This window comes from Centropristis striata, chromosome 2, assembly GCF_030273125.1.
Source record: "Centropristis striata isolate RG_2023a ecotype Rhode Island chromosome 2, C.striata_1.0, whole genome shotgun sequence".
Taxonomy (NCBI): domain Eukaryota; kingdom Metazoa; phylum Chordata; class Actinopteri; order Perciformes; family Serranidae; genus Centropristis; species Centropristis striata.
In genome coordinates this window covers 6562085-6583069 of record NC_081518.1, presented here as the reverse complement: position 1 = coordinate 6583069, position 20985 = coordinate 6562085, and the positions used below count along the sequence as shown (strand labels likewise).

General features: G+C 37.4%; 3 protein-coding genes and 1 long non-coding RNA gene across 5 annotated transcripts in view; 2 read left to right on the top strand and 2 right to left on the bottom strand.

Moving 5' to 3' along the window:
* The first annotated feature begins 482 nt into the window (after nt 1–482).
* cilp (cartilage intermediate layer protein, nucleotide pyrophosphohydrolase) lies at nt 483–6652 on the top strand. Its single transcript, XM_059358126.1, has 8 exons — nt 483–549; nt 2063–2116; nt 2206–2475; nt 2605–2784; nt 3000–3305; nt 3402–3510; nt 3629–3777; nt 3944–6652. The coding sequence occupies exons 1-8, from the start codon at nt 483–485 to the stop codon at nt 6301–6303; spliced, it is 3495 nt and encodes a 1164-aa protein (XP_059214109.1). The 3' UTR covers nt 6304–6652.
* Nucleotides 6653–6914: 262 nt separating this feature from the next.
* eif3jb (eukaryotic translation initiation factor 3, subunit Jb) lies at nt 6915–12893 on the bottom strand. Of its 2 annotated transcripts, none has more exons than XM_059358138.1 (8): nt 12775–12893; nt 12539–12627; nt 10696–10759; nt 10477–10571; nt 10271–10367; nt 8380–8550; nt 8204–8277; nt 6915–7848 (listed from the first exon to the last, which is right to left on the bottom strand). In XM_059358138.1, the coding sequence occupies exons 1-8, from the start codon at nt 12785–12787 to the stop codon at nt 7720–7722; spliced, it is 732 nt and encodes a 243-aa protein (XP_059214121.1). In that variant the 5' UTR covers nt 12788–12893; the 3' UTR covers nt 6915–7719. The 2 variants fall into 2 exon arrangements, with proteins under 2 accessions (XP_059214121.1, XP_059214129.1); XM_059358146.1 differs by having other exon boundaries at nt 10702–10759.
* Nucleotides 12894–12932: 39 nt separating this feature from the next.
* Nucleotides 12933–20118, top strand: LOC131989897 (uncharacterized). The gene is made up of 3 exons (XR_009396000.1): nt 12933–12969; nt 18752–18830; nt 19711–20118. It is a non-coding gene; the product is annotated as an uncharacterized LOC131989897 (long non-coding RNA).
* strc1 (stereocilin 1) overlaps nt 14015–20985 on the bottom strand; it is a 27890-nt gene continuing 20919 nt past the window's right edge. Inside the window, exons 19-21 of the mRNA XM_059355252.1 lie at nt 19697–19794; nt 17897–18047; nt 14015–14796 (exon numbers count right to left, since the gene is read on the bottom strand). Of these exons, the coding sequence (XP_059211235.1) occupies nt 14690–14796; nt 17897–18047; nt 19697–19794 (356 nt within the window). The 3' untranslated portion in view covers nt 14015–14689. The remainder of the gene's footprint in view (nt 14797–17896; nt 18048–19696; nt 19795–20985) is intronic.

The window sequence follows — 20985 nt, the reverse complement described above, 5'->3', positions numbered from 1 at the left end:
TACATTTATTTGGACAAATATAATGATACCATCAAAAAATAGCTCATAAGAGTTTAATTTAGGAGCTGATATCTTGACATTTTCCATGGTTTTCTTGATCATAACCAAAATCATTCTCAAGAAAACATGGAACATGTCTAGATATCAGCTCCTTAATTAAACTCTTATGAGCTATTTTTGTTGTTATCATTAAATTTGTCCAAACAAATGTACCTTTAGTTGTTCCAGGCATTAAAATGGACAGGAAATCAATTATAATTAGAGGGTGGTCTAATAATTTTTTCCATAACTCTACATGTGTGTGATGTGTGTATTGTGTTGCATAAAGAACAATTAAATGCAACATTGAGCATTGGTTTCACCATTTCGTATCTTCATTTTCTCACCAGTGAGACTCAGCTTCTTCTTCGGAGTTGCGGGTGTGAAACGCACATTAGGAGAGGTGAAAGTTCAAAGGTCAGACGTAGCGGCAGTGTGAGAGAATGTCGGGGAGGCCTCTTCTTCTTCTTCTCATCCTGGGAATCACCACAGCCGCTGTTACAGCTCAAGGTGGGACAACCACTGTTATCCAGCCTTGTTATTGTTACATAGGTGCTGAAAAACACACAAAACACACCACACACGTTTTAAATAACAGATGGGGACACTTGAAAACATAGATACACAGTATAATTTGAGAGGCAGCCTGATAAAACAATTTACAATCAAAGGAAAACCCATCCGGGGCATGTTTAATTATCCAAAAGCTACTCGCCTCCTCAACTCAACATAAGTGATGCACTAACTTTTAACTGCTCTTAATTGTCTTTTTCATTTCTTATTCTATGTTTTAACTGCATTCTCAACTGCTGTATGTTTTTAATGAAATTCTCTATCTTTACGGTGAGCCGAAGGCAAATTGCCACCATGGTGGATAATAAAGATTTATTGTATTGTTTTGTAAGTGTCAAAAACCAAAAAATCCCTATAAGCAGTTTATATTTAAGTATTAACTCAATTACTTACAATTTCAATCAATATTTAGAACAATGGTGCTCTTTATCTCTCACAGATCATGGTTCAATGAGGATATTTCACTCGGTTTTCATTTTTAAAAATGCATGTTAAACTTTTTTATGTACATTTGAAAGACCTACATAATACAAAAAAAATACTTTTATCTATTTTTTTAAATATATTTTTAAACTTTGAAAAAGGTCAATTAGACCCACAACATAACAGGAGGGTTAATTTGTATACTCAAACTGTTTGTTTGCAATCATGTTTTTTCAATCAGTGTTACCAGTTACTGTCTTTTTCCATGATCCTAACCAAGTGTTCTCAGTCAGTATCAACACTGGTTTACCTTCAAAACTGTGTCAGACAACTACAACTGAAGTGCAGCTTGCAGCTTTTACAGATACACACAAATGGAGCGACCCCTATGAGCTCATTCAAGCAGGCAACTCGAGCCGCTCTGCTAAATACACATGACATGCCTCACTCCTCATACATCCTCGAGCAAAGCTTACCCTCCCAATTTGGTGGTCTATTTAAGCTGTGAAAATCCCCCAGCTCTCCCTGCCCTGTATCTGTATTGCCGACAGCTCTCTCAGCCCCACCACCACCCAGCATCCACCTGCAGACTCAGACAGAGGGAATATACATATAAATCAACATTTTAACATGAGTTGTCTGACTGAACTGCAGTCATGTGCAATGAATGATGTCTTCCCAACATGATTTTTCATGTTTAATAGTTTAATTTCATGGTTTAGTTTAATACTTCTCACTAACTTTGAAGAAGTGATAACTACAGTACTTTGTCAGTACCTAAATCATGTGGAATACAGCAAAGAAATCTGTCACATATTCTCTCACATATTTCTCTGAAGACCCAGCTCTTCAGAGAGCATCTTCTTTCCTAGCACCACACGATAATTCTACTCCTTATTGATGCACTGATAGCTTTTATTTCACTATACCTTGATTGTTTGCTTTTATTCTTCTTGTAAGTCGCTTTGGATAAAAGCATCTGCTAAATGACTAAATGTTAATGTTAATTTGAATTTATCTCTTGCAGGATTATGGAGAAGAGACAACAGGGATTCAGTCACAGGCGTGCACCACTCTGATGGTAACTTTAAATCCAAATTTTACCAAATGTGAAGTCCTGCGGAGGCCGTTTTGAGTCAAATTTCTAACAGGTTTCTGTGCTCTGTGCAGAAAACTATGACTGGACCACATGGTTCAATGTTGATCACCCTGGAGGCCGTGGAGACTATGAGCAGCTGGAAGCCATTCGCTTCTACTACCGTTCCAGAGTGTGTGAGACTCCCCGGGCAATCGAAGCCAGAACCACTGACTGGATTCCTGCTCGTGAAACTGGGGAGACGGTCCATGCAGACCCCACTGTGGGCTTCTGGTGCCTCAATGAGGAGCAGGGTCCGGACCGCAACTGCTCCAACTATGCAGTTCGTTTCCTCTGTCCTAAAGGTTCAGTCTCATATCTTTGATATTCATTCAATCACCAAAGTTGACTCGTGGCTTAAAAACCTGACTTCTCACTTTGCTTTTCTTCTTTTTTTGGTGATTATTTGACTGTCACTTGCACTTTTCCAACAGATATCAGTGTGAGTATTCAGGGTAGCTGGGGTCCATGGTCAGACTGGAGCCCATGCCCTGTGGCCTGTGGTGAGGTGGGAGTCCAGCTGCGCTCCAGAACCTGCCAATCTCACTCCATGCCTTGCAGTGGGCCAAAAGTAGAAGAGAGAGCATGTAATGGACCTGAGTGCCCGAAAACAGGTGAGCGAGCACTGGTTTAGTCAGACAGACCCTTCTCTTACAATTCTACTTTTGTTACCTCCGCCAAGAGGTTATGTTTTTAGTTCGGTTTATCTGTTTGTCAGCAGGATTATGGAAAAACTACTGATTTTCCATGGAAAATGTATGTAGCACTGTCCAAGGTTGATGGGGTTCCATTTACATAATGGCTAACCTTGCTTTATTCTCCTCTTCAGATTGCTCTCTGCAGTGCGTGATGGGGAAGGTGAATGCGGAGTGTGATGCATGCATGTGTAAAGAACACATCCTGCTGGGTTCTGTTCGGGGCGCTGGGGGTCTCACTGCTGAAGGGGCTGCCATCCTTCGTTCTGGCAGACTCCTTACCCTTACCGACCATAACGGGCATTTCCGAATCCCTGGTGTCTGCCCCGATGGCAACACGACCCTGACAGTCAGCCTGCAGGGCCATGCCCCCCTCAGCGTTGCTGTGCCCCTCAGTGCTGAACGCACCTCTGTCCTCAGTATCCAGCTGAAAAGAACAGGTACAGTGGATTTCTGTGGATTACAACAAAAACATTTGTTTGGAAAGCATGTCAGGAGCTAACAGCTGTATTCTATCTCCAATTGTGATTTGTCAGAGAAGCTTCATGTAGTGAACAATCCTGAGAGCAAGGTGAGGAGGGAGGGACAAACTGCTGCCTTCTGCTGCAAAGTGGCAGGATCACCACAACCAGAGGAGTACCAATGGTAGGGTTTGTAATAAAAATATAGTCCACAATTGTTACAGAGTCATATGGATGCATTCTAATGTCTGATTAATACAGTAAGTCAGTGACTTATCTTTTTCTTCTGCGTGAATCAACAGGTTTCATAACAACAGTCTCCTGGAGCAGCAGTCTGACAGCACCTTGGTCCTAAAGAATCTGCATGCTCAGCAGACTGGGGAGTATTACTGCAGAGCAAGTGGTCCCTCTGGGGCTATCAAGACCAAACCAGCTTCACTCAAAGTCTTAGGTGTGCTCTCTTAAAATATTATATACACATGAATATGAAAAAATACACTTTGTGAGCGTTGAGTATATTCTAAGATAACTAAGGGGTTGATCCTGTGTTTTACTTTAGAAAGATGGCAGTATGACATCACTAAATCCACATTTTGATTTCTACATCTCATACACAGGTAAAGGTGAACATTCATGCAATCCTGAGCCTGAATCCCACCTCATCCGTCTTCCACATGACTGCTACCAAAACAGCACAGACTCTTTCTACTACGATGTGGGCAAGTGCCCCCCAAGCACATGTGCTGGACAGCTGGACAATGCTATCAGGTGCAAAGACAAAGTGGCTTACTGTTGTGGGGTCAAAAAGATGGAGAAGAGGCAGCTAACATGCCAGGGCTACCAACTGCCCACCATGGTGGTGACGGAGTGCGGCTGCCAGAAGTGTGTGGACACCAAGGCCACTGTGCACGGTAGGGCCATTGCTGCAGACAATGGTGAGCCAATGAGATTTGGCCATGTCTTTATGAATGGAGTCCGAATCAGCCGCACAGGCTACAAAGGTACATTCTCCATCCAGATTCCTTCAGACACAGAGAGGCTCGTCCTGACTTTTGTGGACAACATGCAGAAATTTGTCAACACCACGAAGGTCCTTCCATTCAACACAAAGGGAGGGGCTGTTTACCATGAGATCAAACTTCTAAGAAAGAAAGCCCCTGTGACCATCAGCGCTACAGAAACCAACACTCTGGAGCTTGGGGAGGTAGAGGGCCAGGAGTCAATGGTTCAAATCCAGATTCCTCCCAATTCCTTTTATACGGAAAAAGGAGAAGTCTTCACTGGTAACGTAAATGCTAGCGTGACGTTCCTCGACCCCAGAGACGTCTCCACAGCTGCTGCAGCTCAAAGTGATCTAAACTTTGTAGGAGATGAAGGAGACACCCTGCCACTGAGGACCTACGGGATGTTCTCAGTTGACTTTAGGGGTGAGGAAAACAATGAGCCCCTCAACGCAGGCGAAGTGAAGGTGTTCCTGGATTCTGCCCAGGTGAAGATGTCTGAGCACCTCAGTACCATGAAGCTGTGGTCACTGAACCCTGATACTGGCCTTTGGGAGGAGGAAGGAAGTCTACAGGTGGAGAAGAAAAGAAGAGGTAAAAGGGAGGAGAGAACCTTTCTGATTGGTAACATGGAGATCAGAGAGAGACGTCTTTTTAACCTGGACGTCCCAGAGAACCGCAGGTGTTATGTGAAAGTGAGGGCCTTCCGCAGCGAACGCTTCATGCCCAGTGAGCAGGTGGAGGGAGTCGTGGTGAGTCTTATAAACATGGAGCCCACAGCTGGCTACTCCACTAACCCACGTGCCTGGGGTCGTTTTGATAGTGTCGTCACCGGCTCCAATGGCGCATGTCTTCCCGCCTTCTGTGATGAACAAAAAGCTGATGCCTACTCTGCCTATGTCATGGCTAATCTTGGAGGAGAGGAGCTAGAAGCCGTTGCATCTTCTCCCAAGCTCAATCCCAACCTCATTGGAGTGCCCCAGCCTTATCTTGATAAGATGAACTACAGGCGGACTGACCATGAAGACCCCAGAGTGAAGAAGACGGCATTCAGCATCAATGTGGCAAAACCAAGTCCCAACACAGCCGAGGAAAGCAATGGCCCAGTGTACGCATTTGAGAGCTTGAAAGACTGTGAAGAGGCCCCATTCAGTGCGGCACACTTCCGTTTCTCAAGAGTAGAAGGAGATCGATACGATTACAACACAGTGCCGTTCAATGAAGATGACCCAATGAGCTGGACAGAGGACTATCTGAGCTGGTGGCCCAAGCCCATGGAGTACCGGGCTTGCTACATCAAAGTAAAAATAAACAGCCCACATGAGCTCAATGTGCGGTCCCGCAACATGGGCGGCACCCACCCGAAGACGGTCGGCCAGCTGTACGGCCTCCGAGACACTCGCAGCATCCGGGACATGGACCAGGCAACTATTTCAGCTGTGTGCCTGGAGTTCAAGTGCAGTGGGATGCTGTACGATCAGGAACGTGTAGATCGAACCCTGGTGAAGGTGATTCCACAAGGAAGCTGCAAGAGAGATCACGTCAACGCAATGCTTCAAGAGTATCTGGTCAACCATCTGCCCCTAGCTGTCAACAATGACACCAATGAGTTCACAATGCTTGCACCTCTTGACCCCCTGGGCCACAACTATGGAATCTATACGGTGACAGACCAGGATCCCCGCACAGCCAAAGAGATTGCACTTGGACGCTGCTTCGATGGCACTTCTGATGGTACATCTCGAGTCATGAAGAGCAACGACGGCGTAGCGCTGTCGTTCACCTGTGGAGATCGTGAGGCAAATTCCCAGAATGTCTTCCAGGCCCTGCAGAATTCTCAACGTCAGACAATAACGAGCGTGGTGAGAGGAGAAGGCAGGCAGAACCGGCGCCGGCAGAGGGCCAATGCACCTCGCAGCAGCCGGAGACGCAGCACCAGAAATCCTGCATTAAAGCGCATAAAGACCACGAACTAAACGACAACACTGAAGGCAAAATCAACACCTGCAATAAAAGTGGAAGTGAATAGATTTAACCTTGTGTTTTGATACATTTTATATTGACCTGTCTTTCAAATTAAGTAAATATGTAACTAAAGAAAGCTAGGCTTATTTCTTGCAGCTTCTCTGCAAGGAATATTTTTGTTTCTCTTTTTGATTTTAAATGTACTGTGGTAAATATTTACTTGAAATTGTAAATAGAGTATTTATTACACGTGCCTTAAAAATTAGCAAATCAGGGTGCTGTGTTGTTGCATCTAAGTTTCTATCATTGAGGTTGTAAACAAGAACAGGAACACAGCGTATCCTTTTGACCAGTGATTTATTAAATTAGATGCTTACAAAACACTGCAGATGCTGTATCTTCAATATTGTGTGTATCCAATTGTCCATGTAACGTTGAAACTGGTCAATTGCTCAAAAAGAAAAGGAGAAATACGCCCCTTTGAACTAACTGTAGCCCATATGAAGACATGGTGGGGTGAAGCCCATAAGCCCCCGCTCCTCATTACACTTGATACAAGCCTGCAGAAGCAATGATTAGGAGACCAGTCATAGCAAGCTAATCCACTTGCCTGATCCATACCTTTTCTGCATTAGTAGAAATCAAATTAGTAAATTACATTTGTCATGCACAAAAAATACCTATAAGTACTCTTTGCTCCCTATTTTCAAGGATATTCCAGAGATGTATCAAGAGAATGGCTGTGAGGTTTTAAAGTCACATTTATACTTTCTATCCCTTTTACCTTACAGTGAATGTCATGTGCTCTCTGTAAAATTACAACTACTACTTACATGTTGCATCAGTCCCAAAAACCATCCACAATGCAACCTTTCCAGAGATAAAGATGAGTAATGTAATGAATAATTGTTCTGAATTTGGCAACCAAAGTTATAGATACTATATACCTTCCTGTAAGAGAACCCTCCATAGGTAAGTGAGACCTATAATATATACATGACATTCTGGTTAAAGAATTTGCATAGAACCTTGTGTTTCTATGTCCTTTTACTTATAACTGCAATACTGTATCTGCCATTTTGACAGGAGCAACATTTAATAAAGAATGACCCCTGCAAAACTCAGACAACAGCAGTTACAATGTATTCTCTATTGAAGCTTGGTCACCCAACAGATAATACATGATGATGATGATGATGTGTGTGAGTCGAGGCTGAATGAGACAGAGAAAAGGCAATTCCATATGTATGAACATAAGAGTTGGTGAGACTTGATGCTCCCTGGTATAGTCCCTCTGGTCATTGAAGCAAAATGAAGGGGGCAACACATAGTTCAGATTTTCCAGGATGGCACTGGACAGCATGAGAGGGTACAGCTGCATTTCTGAGGGTCGGGAGGGGGAAAGGGCAGTAGTGATGGAGCCAGTGTCACATGAAGTCCTCATAGTCTTGGGCGTAACCACCATCAAACTCTGCATAGTCAAGGTCATCTCTCATCTGTGCTTTCAATCCGCCTCCGGGTACGATTCCTTTCTTCTTCTTCTTTCCTTTGTTTTGCTGAAAAGGCAAATCAGTCACTTTAAAAGATCTGGTTTATACATGACTACACACTTACAAACATTTTTTCTAATTTGATCTGGGAGTTATCTGGTTAAACTGTGCAACAAACTAAATAATTTATTTATCCAGCTGGTAAACTGACATGTTACATATTACACTTGAATTAACAAATGTATGACTTTTAGTGTCTCCATGCAAAAACCCATGAATGTTTAACAACAGACCAGGCACACAACAACTGATTCCTGCTATAAGCACACATTAGTAGGTTGTGATAGGTGAAGAGCTCCCCCTTCTGAATATAAACTGTACATCAGAATTTATGAGGAAAAAATAACATGCATTCACTCACTTTTTCTTGTTTCTGTTTTTCACTAAGTAGGACTGTCAGGGAATTACTGACTTTCTTCAAGTCCTCTACTTCCACTATAAAAGAGAGAAAAGGGTATTAGTTAAGTCTTCTTCAATATAAATATAAGGCACTAATATATCAGTATTCAGTAAGATTATAAAAGATGCTGGGCTTACATGAAATACAGAGTTCCCGAAACAAGGAATCCAAGAAATTTGAATAATGCACAGATTTTTCAAACTGGCATATCTTTTCTTTCAGCAATTTTTCAAACTCTGTGAAGTCTTCTTTGGAAGATGGACACATGGCGTCAATCCCAGTGACACTGTTTGAAGTGCTGCTGACACCTGAAAAAGTTATAAAAGAAAAAAAAGGGGTTAGACAGTTTCAGGTCTCTTTAGAAACGGCATACAGAGTCACAGATGAAAAGCTATACTTGTACATGAACTTTATTAGGACCTCCAGTGTTTTACTCAGGCATCACAAAATGGCAGAGCATGTCCAGACCCAGACTGAGTGACAGTTCTATCAAGACCTGTCACCACCATCTCATAAATTAATGAGAATAAATAATTATCTTAGTGTTAATGCGCAGCTATAGACCGTGGACTCTGCTTATCCAGTTGATACGCCAATAGTGTCAGTCAGTCAATTGAGCCAATCAAAGTTTGCTAAAGAGAACAGCGTAAGAGAGATGTAAAAGAGATGACAGTAGCTATTGTTTGCCTACAGACTGTTTGAGATGGTTTTCCCTGGTCTAACCAAAATATCATTACACAGTCATCTTTCTCTGCTTTGAAACATTGTTAAAACTAAATATTGTTTCAGGCTCATCAGAGAGCACCTACACATATATAAGAATGTCACAAAGTTCATTCAAGCCAAGATTCAAATTGCATTGTGCAAGGACTAATTTTACTTATGGTAAAGATAGCCATTTGTTTTCTATACATATTTAATGTGCATGTTAAATTTACAACCCCAAGTAAAAAAAAGTTGGGGCGAAAATAAAAACAAAATGCATATGATTGGTTATCTTGCCTTTGTAATGTATTTGATTGAATGTAGGTCGCAAGAATTTGCAAATCATTGCATAGCTTCACAACTTCACATTTTTTTTAAATTGACCTGAGATGGCGATGTTATCAACTATGGAATACATTCTACAATGTATAATCATGTTAGATATGCTTAAAGAAAGTAGCAGTGCAACATTCCTGCAAAATACAAAAGGAAAAAAAGAAGCCATTTTCATTCCAGCTCAAAAATTCACTGTATCAGCCAAATCTATAATTGGTGAGTTTTTTTAACCTCTAAGATTGATATTGGCAGCATGCAATATACTAGGACCCTGACATCAAAAGCAGCTAAATGGAATACAGCCATCCTAAATGCGATTATTTACACCTGTGCTTTTCCTACTGCGACATGTTTGAATATCTTGTGAAAAATGCCCTTTATATAGTTTGTCCACCAGGGTGCACTGGCAAGCTGCTCAGTATGTCTCTTGATAATAAGTCATAAAAAAAGGGGGGCAGGGGAGACAAAATCTTAGGGATCCACTTAATATATTAATAATAACATAAAGCTTTTTTTTTTTTTTTTTTTAAATCACAAAAATCCAATATCAGTCTTTTTTGGAGATCCTGAACACAACCCGAGTCTACACACATATATATATATATATATATATATATATATATATATATATATATATATATATATATATATATATATATATATATATATATATATATATATATATATATATATATATATATATATGACTTAGCTAAACACAAGTACATGACCCAATTCTAATGTAAAAAGTAAAAGCGAGAAAGGGGGCAATCATGCAAAGACTTAAGCAATCAAAGCCCAAATGAAACCTTAAATATTATTATAAACTAAATACTCTCTAGAGGGATAGTTGTACAGTTTCATTTATACAAAAAAGGAAGTGTGTGTGTGAATTTATGGTGGAAGCCAAATACAGTTGTTTTAAAAAGGAACAAGGAGTTTTTAAAATCAGATTTTTTTGTGTTCTGAAGGACAATCATGTCTTACCAAAAGCATCTTTTGCTAGCTCCAAGTCTGCGTCTTCCTGTAATTTCTGCACTCTCAGCTTCTCTGCGGCTTGATCTTCAGGACTGAGCTCTTCATCCTATAATAACAGATGTCAAAGTGAAAATGAAAACAATGAAAGAGGGGAACAGTTTAAAAAATGATAAAGAACTGTTAATATGCCTTAAGGGGAAAAAAAACTCATTTACCTCCAACTCCTTTTTCATCTGTTGTTTTTGCTTTAACCGGTTTTCTTTCTCTTTGATCTTCTCACTCAACTTTTTCTTTTCAGAAACCTTTGCCTCTGGAAAATTTAAATAAATGAAATAACATATGAATTTGCAGTAAAAGCAGAATACTTTACCATTCCTTAACATACAACACAATGTATTATGTTCTTGTGAAACAGACAGAAGTTAAAGACATACCGGTACCTGCTTTTTTCATCTCTGCCTTTTTCTCGCCGTCTTCCTCTTCATCATCCCAGTTGTCCTGGAAATAAAAAAGGTGAGATAAATGTCATTTTATTATTCAGGTCACACAGAAATAGAGATAAGACCCCAAAAACAATTTGAAACGAATGTCAGTTAATGTTCCAAAATAAATGGGAATGTGAATACGGAGGAAAGAAAAAATTAAAATGTAACACATAAACAGTACATAACTTACATACTTTGATAAATCAGACATATACAGGGGATACACAATAGTTCACTAGCCCAGTAAATTATATGTCATTGAAATCAGATAATGATGTTTTTATTGTCATATAAATGAATCTTAGCAAGCATTAATCCAAACTAAACCAAATAAAGTTTTTGTTGGCCACCTTCAAAGAATTTTCAATTGTGTCTCATGTAATTTAACAAGGGATCATTTGAACATCAATGTGATTATTTTTTGTGTGTGACTTCATGTGTTTTTTATTGTGATCTGTAAATATAAATGCTAATACTGAATTTACCAAGATACCAACCATACTTGACAATGCCTCAAGAAAGAGTTACTAGTACTGCTCATTCAATATCTAAAAAGGTGCTTCCACAAATGTTTCTTATCTGCCAAATAAAATAGCTTATAAGCTGTAAAAAGAATAACTAGCTCGACTTTACAAACATTATTTAATGAGCTTGAACAAGCAAGATGTCGTGTTTGAGCATATTGTAAATACAATTCACTTGAGATTACAAATAAATCTATTTTGTGTGTGATTAGGTGTGTTAAACTCGGTTTTGTCACAAACATTTTACCCTGCTTGCTGAATAAGACCACAGTATGTACTATGGAGAACATGAAATCATCAGTTTCTTTAGTTTCGGCACCATATGGGACCGAAAACTGAACAATTGAAGAGGCCTCTACCAGCACTTTCCCCAGAGTGAAATAACCCGAGGTTTCTGGACAGCAACCATGTCAACACTAATAACCACCTGTACTGCAGTTTAATCTAAGCACCAGTTTCCTACTAACTAACTAACAAGCCTGTTTAAGTCCAGAAGGTTCTAGGCCTCGTGCTGAGCTGGAGTTGAGTCATCGACCCACATGATGATTTCATCTGATTGTAACTGAAGTTGGTTAGCGAGCTGACGCCGCCTCATGTTGAACGTAACTCAAGCTGAGGGAATCCAGGGCAGGACACAAATGCTAATCTCCTATAATCATTTAATACAACAAACTGTGGGCAATGATGGGATAACCGTGTAGATTAACAGCACAATATCCACACAGGAACTCCAAACCACTTAACGGCGCCATCGTCGACGTTACCCGACATTAAAGCTTTAGTTTTCAGATACGGGAGCTAGCGAGTTTAGCTAGCTAAGTGGCCCGGTAAGAGAGTTAGCTTCAAGCTACGTTATCCAAAAGCGGCCCGGCTATCCACAAGAAATACATCGATAATTGTCAGCTCTAAAATAAAAACAAACATTGTCATCCAGATATCAACTTTAATCCACAGCCGTTAGCTGACATGCTAGCGGTCGCTGTGGTAACGGTTGGTTTCGCCAGTTGAAAACCGTTGAAGCCTAAACTGGAGTTGGTACACGTTTGCCTGGTGGAGCCACATGAGTTAGCCTAGCCGCTAGTTAGCACAAAGCTAACCCGGAGCTCGGAGGGATTGACAGGCAGACTGTAGCCGCGCTGGAGCATGGCACCACCGCGGGGGCGACAAAGCCTCAACCCGCTGTTAGCCTGACACGAACCGGCCCCAGCTAACACCCCGACTTTAAACCCCGACACACGACGGCTAACCCCAACCCGAGCGACAGTTACCTTAACCTCTTCATCCTCGTCTTCGCCTTCCCATTTGTCCATCGCTGCCGCCTTTTTAATCGGCTCCTCCGGCTCGAAGGTCTCAGCGTCTGTAAAAACGACAACATGAAATGTGTTAGGCCAATCCACATCTAACGAGCGAGTTTGACAATAACGAGAGTGTTAGGCTCGTTAAACAATGACTGTGACAAGCGAATGATGTACAGATAGAGATCCTTCCCAACTTAGTTTCTCACCCCAGTCCGCCATGTTGGCTGTGTTGGTTGTGTTTGACAGGCTCGCAGTAAGTCAGTGCTGCAGCCCGTTGGCCACGTTCAGGAGCAGCTCCCACCTTCTGGACGTCACTGTGTCTCTGGTGACATGACTCCTTCTCTGGGCCACTTCAGGCTACACGACCGGCTCTTTTTATTGAATTCAATAGTACACATAAGGTGGGTGGTGTGGGTGATGTTTCTTTACACTTGTGGCAACATTTTTTGGTAATTTTACAAAATTATGAGCTAGGAAGTAAGTACAAACTAATTTATTTTATTTTATCTTTATAGTACAATTAAGAGAAAACATAACAATGGACATACAATGGAGTTAACAACAAAACTTTACTGTAAACCAGTTACAGAATATTTTGTATTTCGTCACCCTAATAAAATAATCGCCTAATTATTTTTTTCAAGTTTTGCAGGAAACACAAAAAACTTCACCAAAAGTGTAACATATGACATTTATTGATCATTTCACTCAAAAAGGATGTAACAAAGGATGGCTATTGGCATAGTAATAACACTGTGTGTAAATTATGTAACTTAAGAGAAATAAATGGCAATTTTTTTTAACATGCCTTTGTGACTTAAGCAAGATATGGTAACACTTTATTTTGAAGGTGTCTACATAAGAGTCACACAAGCCTGTCAGAAACATGACATGACAAGTATCATGAGCATTAATGTTACTTGAGTGTCATTAATGTTCATGACACATCCCATGTCATGTTTATGACACGCTCATGTCACTCTTATGTAGACACCTTCAAAATAAAGTGTTACCATATCTTGCTTAAGTCACAAAGGCATGTTCAAAAAATTGCTTAAGTCACATTTTATTTTGACTTAGGCATAATAAATCCGCTTAAGTCACACACTTGACATATCTTAAAGGGGTAAAATCACATGATCTGTTCAACTGAGGATGAAGGCGATTTTACCATAGGTGGTCGGCGTCATGAGGAGATGATTTAGGCAAAAAAAAAAACAATTTTGACAAAAAATGACTTAGGCGATTATTTTAACAGTGTGACTTTATATTTATTTATAGGCAAGGCACGTTTATTTATAGCCTAACGCAATAAAATATATATATAAAAATAAATATTATTATTCCAATTTTTTTTTACTGCAGATGTGACTTATTGATGAGAGTTATGAGAAAATACATGTTCAGATGTTTAACTCCACTGTGCTATTTTTTTAAAAAGAAAGAAAGTAACAGAGTCAATCAGAGGCAGATTGTTTCAGTTTAATAATTTCTGACAACATTTATCACACTAGAAAATGTGCACAACAATACGAAACTCACAGCAAAAATAGACTGAAGTTGATCAACATTAATACAATCAGGCATCGCTGAGCCTTGTCGAGATAACTCACAATAGATATATAAATGTAGCAACCTGCTCTGACAAAAATATTTTATAATTTCACAAAAATATATAACTTTGTAGATTTGCAACAACATCTTTGATTTGGTCTTAATAACTGTATAATAACTATATTTAAATATTTAAATGTTTTGGGTTTTTTTTATGGGTATGGCGTCACATCCCTGAGAAGGATATATCGGGACATTTTGTACAGGTTTATCAAAAAATAAATAAATACATTTATTGAAAATAATTCTGTGGGTGCGTTAGACTTGATTTAATGATCATACTGTGAAAATGTGGTGTTTTTTTTCTTGCTTTTGAATTCAACTAATCACCTACAGTGCTGAATGTTGATAGTTACACAAAATAAATTACAATCTCATTAAATACAATATAAAGAAATCCTGAAGTGCAGCTTATTTCAAAGAGGTATGGTATTGCACAGATACATTTAGATCATCTTGGTTAGGTGGGTGTGAGGGTGTTTCCTGATCCAGCAGGGGTGAGTGGGGTCATGTACCGGGGCAGATCAGGTCAGAGCAGGGCAGGACCAGCAGCATCAGCAGTCCCAGTATGAGACACAGAGGACTGTGGCTCAGTGCCAGCCCCAGCGACCTCCCTACAGCAACACAGGGACACCAGAACCAGAGCAGAGTCATGCAATATACACTTTAAAAAATTGGAGTGACATTTACTTTAACCTCCTGTGACCCTGCGTCCTCATATGTGGACATTTCATTTTAGGTTTTATGGACCTTATACTAAATTCTGCTTTACTACTTTACTATACAACCTGGTCTCACAGAAATCCGTGAAATAGCCACGGATTTCGCTTAACTCAAAATCCGTGGAATAGGCACGGAATCGCTCAAATTTCCGTGAAACTGACACGGATTTCGCTACAATGCAAGTTAATGACAGTCATATCCCGTGGCTATTGGTTTGTTCCAAGTCACGTGACTTTCAAGGTTCCGGCAGTCAGAACAAAAAACATGGCGGACAGTTCTCTCATTTTTAGTGAAAAAATTAATATTTTGACTTTGTTTCTGCATAAAAATGGATTTTGATCACATTTCTAGCGAGAAATATATGTTTTATTTTCTAAATATTCACTCAGTGAATGTAGATAATCACTTTGTGGTGAAGATCTCGCCAGAATTCTCATTAACTTGCATTGTAGCGAAATCCGTGTCAGTTTCACAGAAATTTGAGCGATTCCGTGGCTATTTCACGGATTTCTGTGAGATCATGTTGTTACTATAACATGTTGTCCTCAGTAGTACACACACTTGAAAAAGCACAATACATCAATTAGTCTAAAAACCAGATGGCAGCACCTTGCTAAAGTCAATCAACAGCTTATCCCTAGACAAAAGTGGACCAAGTACAAAATCTGATCACATTTATGGTTAAAACTTGTTCATTTGTGCTTAATAATGTTTGTAGCTTGATATTCTGTGCAAGTTTGACTAGTTTTAGCAATAGCAACAAGCTATGACTCTGCTAATCAGGAAGTACTCATTGAGAACGAATAGACTTTTACTATCGTTCTTCCAAAGAGAGGGAGTAAATGTAAGGAAATAAAAGTTTTATACACTGTGAATTAATAATGTTATACAGTAAAATTAACCGATTTGTTTTTTTTTTAAAAACTACTTCCTGTTCAAAGACATTGCTTAGTTTTTGTACCTACAAATCCAAAAGCTTGGGTCTCAGGAGGTTAAAAAAAAGCTAGGAAAGTGTTTGTAATCTTTATTTAATAGAACCACTTTTTGAAAAAAAAATGAAAATACACAAGTAAATTGCAGATTCATTGATGTCCCTCAATTACATTTTACTTGGAAATATCAACTAATTAAGCCAATGAACTGGTTTAGTGGATATTACTTGGAACGAATGATTCAATTTACATACAAAACTGAGGACACATAATAACAAACAATCACTAAGTAATGCACTACATGAAAAACTGCTATTTTAAAGTGAAAGCACTGAATTGGTTTTTCTTTGTAGAATTTATATAGATGATTGAAATAATTATTACAGGGCCAAAAAATTTTTTTTTTTCAGTGTATGTCCATCTTTGTAAGAATTAATTAAATCTTTATTTTGAACATGCACATATATACAGTAATTGAAAAATTATTGGACCAATGTTTTCTTCAATTTCTTGTTCATTTTAATGCCTGGTACAACTAAAGTTACATTTGTTTCGACAAATATAATGATAACAACAAAAATAGGTCATAAGAGTTTAATTTAAGAGGTGATATCTCGTCATTTTTCATGGTTTTCTTCATAATAACCGAAATCATTATCAAGAAAACCATGGAAAATCAGCTCTTAAATTAATTTCTTATGAGCTATTTTTGTTGTTATAATTATATTTGTCCAAACAAATGTACCTTTAGTTGTACCAGGCATTAAATAAACAAGAAAGCAAGGAGAAAACAAGTGATATTTTTTTTCCATGACTGTATTTAGTACTGTTATAAATAATTATATGTGTTATATTAATTTAAGTATGTATACTCTTCCCACTTACCCCTCACCATACATATCTATATATTTACACACACACACATATCTATATATATATAGATATAGATATAGATATAGATATAGATATAGATATATAGATATATAGATATATATTCATATATATACATATATACATGAGAGCTGAAAAAACAATTTATTGAATTTTGTTTTGCCAAAAGCTTTCTAATGTCATGATTAGAATGATGTTTGTTAGGGCTGAAAAAAATATCTAATTGTGATTTATTTTTTCTCATATTGCCAATGTAATAAGATTTGGCATATTGGAGAGATTAATCATCATTGCTTTTATTTTCATTAGAAAGTATATATTCTATTCTTTTACATCTTTGTAGCACCACCATAGTAAGTTGAGGATGGTATTTTTAACAAATATTGCATCTCATAATATAGATTATATATTATTATTGTGATGAGTGCACATGTTGTATGATTTCCACTTTATGCAATCATTGAGTATTATATATTTGACTTTTAAGACACCATATTAACCCTTAATAGGGCACTCATTGAAATACTTGCAAATTCCAAATTTCAACCTTGGAGGATATTACATACTGCCAGAATTGTTAAAAAAAAAAAACATACCAACCCGAGATTAAAGTGGCAAATCTACGGGAAAAAATTGCAGATTTATGAGATTTAAAGTGGCGAATCTGTGAGAAAAATTTTCTCGTAAATCTGTGACTTTTTTCGTGCAGATTTGCCATTTTAAATCTCTTAAATCTGCACTTTTTTTCTTTCTTGTAGATTTGCCACTTTGATCGAGCAAATTTGCAAAGTCATTGAAGAATGTTTGTACGACTGTTTCTTGCAGATTTTTTTCAAAATTTATATTAATATTATTATATTATTATCATACTGATTGGTCAGATGTCATGGTGTCACTGTCTGTGACGTAGCCTGATTTTGGCTGATTAGCTGGAAGAAATCCATGTGGTTCTACGACCAAACAGAGAAATATGAGGACCTCATTTAGATATCCACTGAAGTTACCAAATATAGTTCTTGGCCTGATAAAGGGTTAAGGATATTAGTTTATAACATAACGTTGTGTATAGTATTGGTATGGAATAGGGACACAACTTCAGTTAGACCGTTCATGTTCACCACATAAATACAATATTAGGTAATGATGCTTCACAGATTTCGTGGTTTACCTCTGAAGTCTACAGGCCTGTCCTCCCACGGCGTCAGCACCATAGCCAGAGCTGTTTTCTGAACATCTGACAGAGCAGAGAGCTGCTCTTTGGTTACTGCTGCCCCCTGCTCGTAGGAGAACCAGCTGATCTGGCTCTGGTGAAACACAACCTTTGAAGAGAAACAGACAGATAGACACAGAGGAACAGAGGAGCACATTGGCACAGACAAGACAAGAACTGTTAGAATAAATGCACCAGCAGGAACACATAGAGACATTTTGCACTCCAGAGGAAGAACTTCCCCCTGTTTTTTTTTTAGAAATCACCAAAAATACGCGTTTAATCATAGAAAGAAAGTGTGAAAACAGACATTGTTGTCAACATTTGCACTTTGCATTTGGACTTTGAATGGATTATAGGCTACAAAAGTTCCCATTAGAAAAAGTGACCAAAATAAAGGTTATAATAGTGATATTTCTATTTATTCTACATGTCTCATTTAATAATAAATTGTTAAGGATAAATATATTATGTAAAAAAGATTAAATTCTGCGCTCCTCAATACAACGAGGAAGCCATTATTGATTCTGCTGAGAGGAATATTCACTGAAAATGACAGAACTACAGGCTGTTTACACAGAGCTGAGAGGAGAGGACAGGATAGATTGTAAGTACAGGTTATAAAAATGCATATAGTTCAATATGTATACTATGTGGAGACCTGATTTTTTTTTGCTCTTTTTTTCATAGAGTGTTGTATAAAAAATGTTTTTATTCCAATTTTTTTGTTGTTGTAGTATAACTGTGATATTCTGCACAAAAGACATGTTTGAGTTGTTTCCACTTTTAACAATGATTGTGCTGATTCCACAGAGCTGAAGGACTTACAGATTGCAGTGATGAAAAAAAAAAGAAGCAAAAAAACGCCCTGAAACAGCCTGGTGCTCAGAGGGTTAGTAAAAAAAACTGAAATTATGCTATGAATATCAGTTTATTCTTTTATTAACCCTTTGATGCACAACATGGGTCTAATGTGACCTGACTAAGTTTTATTTTCTATATTTTTGCAATAAATTAATTTCATCATTCAGTATTACAGGTTTTCCTCAATTAATTTATTTTTGGGTCATCATACATCCTATTTTTTAAGTTTAATTTCTTACTTTTTGACTAAAACCCCTTTTTTTATCACTACGCTTCTAATGCACAAGGTCATTTTTGACCCAAGTCGTGCTTTAGAAGGTGTTTATAGGATGTCACCAATTTAAAACCTGACAAAGAAGATACAAATATAAACTATCCTATTTTGTTAAATTGGTGTTTTTCCAATGGAAATTATTATTTGGTGGCTCTAATAAGTATGTTAAAATATGTGATTTTCCAATGTAATCTGGTGGTTCTAACAACTTGTTTAAAGTAAAAATAAGACAAACATAGTTACACATATGCTCAAATTGTTAATTTAGTGCATCACTTTTTGTATCACTACGCTTCTAATGAACAAGGTCATTTTTGACCATGTGTGTAAACTTGATGTAATAATACAAAAAACATTTTTCTTCATAAAGTATGAAAGGAAAAATGGATAAAATTAGATTAGATTAGATTAGATTCGATTAGATTAGATTAGATAAAACTTTATTGATCCCTTGGGATGGCTTCCTCAGGGAAATGATCTGTTGTAATAAAAAAAAAAGATATTCAAACAAACAGCCAGCATGAAATAACATGGGAAATTAATGAGGGTAATTTTTGACCCATGTTGTGCATTAGAAGGTGTTTATATGTTGTGCATCAAAGGGTTAAATGTTGACTTACTTTAAACTTTTCAGGTGGTGTCGCTGCGAGCGCCTCAGGTTTGAATCCTTCTATTTGTTCTTTCACCAAAGCTGACATGGCCATGTCCGGGAGACCAGCTGTCAAAAGGGAAAAATGTTTCAAAGAGAGCACAAAGGTCGTCTGAGTCAAAAACACACAGGATGCAGCAATAAAAGAAAAAGGATACATTTTGAAAAACAAGTAATACAACCAGATGGCTTCATTTTAAGGTTATGAGCACATTGACAGATATTAAACCTAATGTCCAATTAACACTAGTGAGTACTGACACGTTTTTCCTTGCACAATGTAATTTAGTTCAGATGTCTGCAGTGCAACTAGCTACAGAATGAACATAACAAATAAACTCATGCAAGAACATTTTCAAATTGTTATCTTAAATTTCTCTTCCTTTTTATTTGCTCCCCATTATGTAGAGGCAGCCCACCAAATAACATTTAATAGTGTTGGTCATTTGCATTACTGAAGTTTTGCACTAATTTTCTGGTTGTTTTTTTTTTACTGATTTTCCTATTGTTATTATTATTATTATTATTATTACTACATGATCATGATCATCATCTACTTATTTACTCAACCATTCAGCTTTTTTTTCTTTTCTTTTTCTGCCTTTCAATTGTAACGTTTACTCTGTAGATTTTATTAATGTTTTTATCTGTGTGTTTTTATCTGTGCTTTTTATTATTTTATTTTATTTTTGAAGCACTTTGAGCTGCATTTTTTATGATGGTAATAAAGTTGTAATAAGTATTATTATTATTATTATTATTGTTATTATTACCATCATCATCATTATTATCATTATTGTTATTATTATTAACAAGAATATTGTTATTATTATTATTATCATTATTATTTTATTATTAAACTTTTTTATTATTATTATTATTATTATTATTATTACTACTACGATCATTCATATCATGTATATATCATTTATACCTATAGTATTTGTTTAATTTTTTTTCTATTTAATTTGAAATAAAAATTCCATTTATCTTTTTATTAGTGTTCTTATTCCGTTCTACCTAAAGTAGTGAATTATCCAACCATTAGTGAAAAACTGTACGTAACTCCTAAAACAGGTTTACAATTTAAAACAAAAATCAATTGAAGACTTATTATTATTATTATTATTATTATTATTATTATTGTTATTATTATTATTATCATCATCATCATAATTATTGTTATCATTATTATTAACAATACTGTTATTATTGTTATTATTATTATTATTATCATTATCATTATCATTATTGTTATCA

What these genes read in the sequence shown, in the direction of transcription:
- eif3jb (XM_059358138.1), bottom strand. An exon ending in TCGGGAACTCTGTATTTCAT is followed by an intron (nt 8,278 to 8,379) that starts GTAAGCCCAGCA and finishes TCTCTTTTATAG; the next exon opens with TGGAAGTAGAGGACTTGAAG. An exon ending in AAAAACAGAAACAAGAAAAA is followed by an intron (nt 7,849 to 8,203) that starts GTGAGTGAATGC and finishes TTGCCTTTTCAG; the next exon opens with CAAAACAAAGGAAAGAAGAA.
- cilp (XM_059358126.1), top strand. Translation starts at nt 483, where the DNA reads ATGTCGGGGAGGCCTCTTCTTCTTCTTCTCATCCTGGGAATCACCACA. An exon ending in AGGCGTGCACCACTCTGATG is followed by an intron (nt 2,117 to 2,205) that starts GTAACTTTAAAT and finishes TGCTCTGTGCAG; the next exon opens with AAAACTATGACTGGACCACA. An exon ending in TCGTTTCCTCTGTCCTAAAG is followed by an intron (nt 2,476 to 2,604) that starts GTTCAGTCTCAT and finishes CTTTTCCAACAG; the next exon opens with ATATCAGTGTGAGTATTCAG.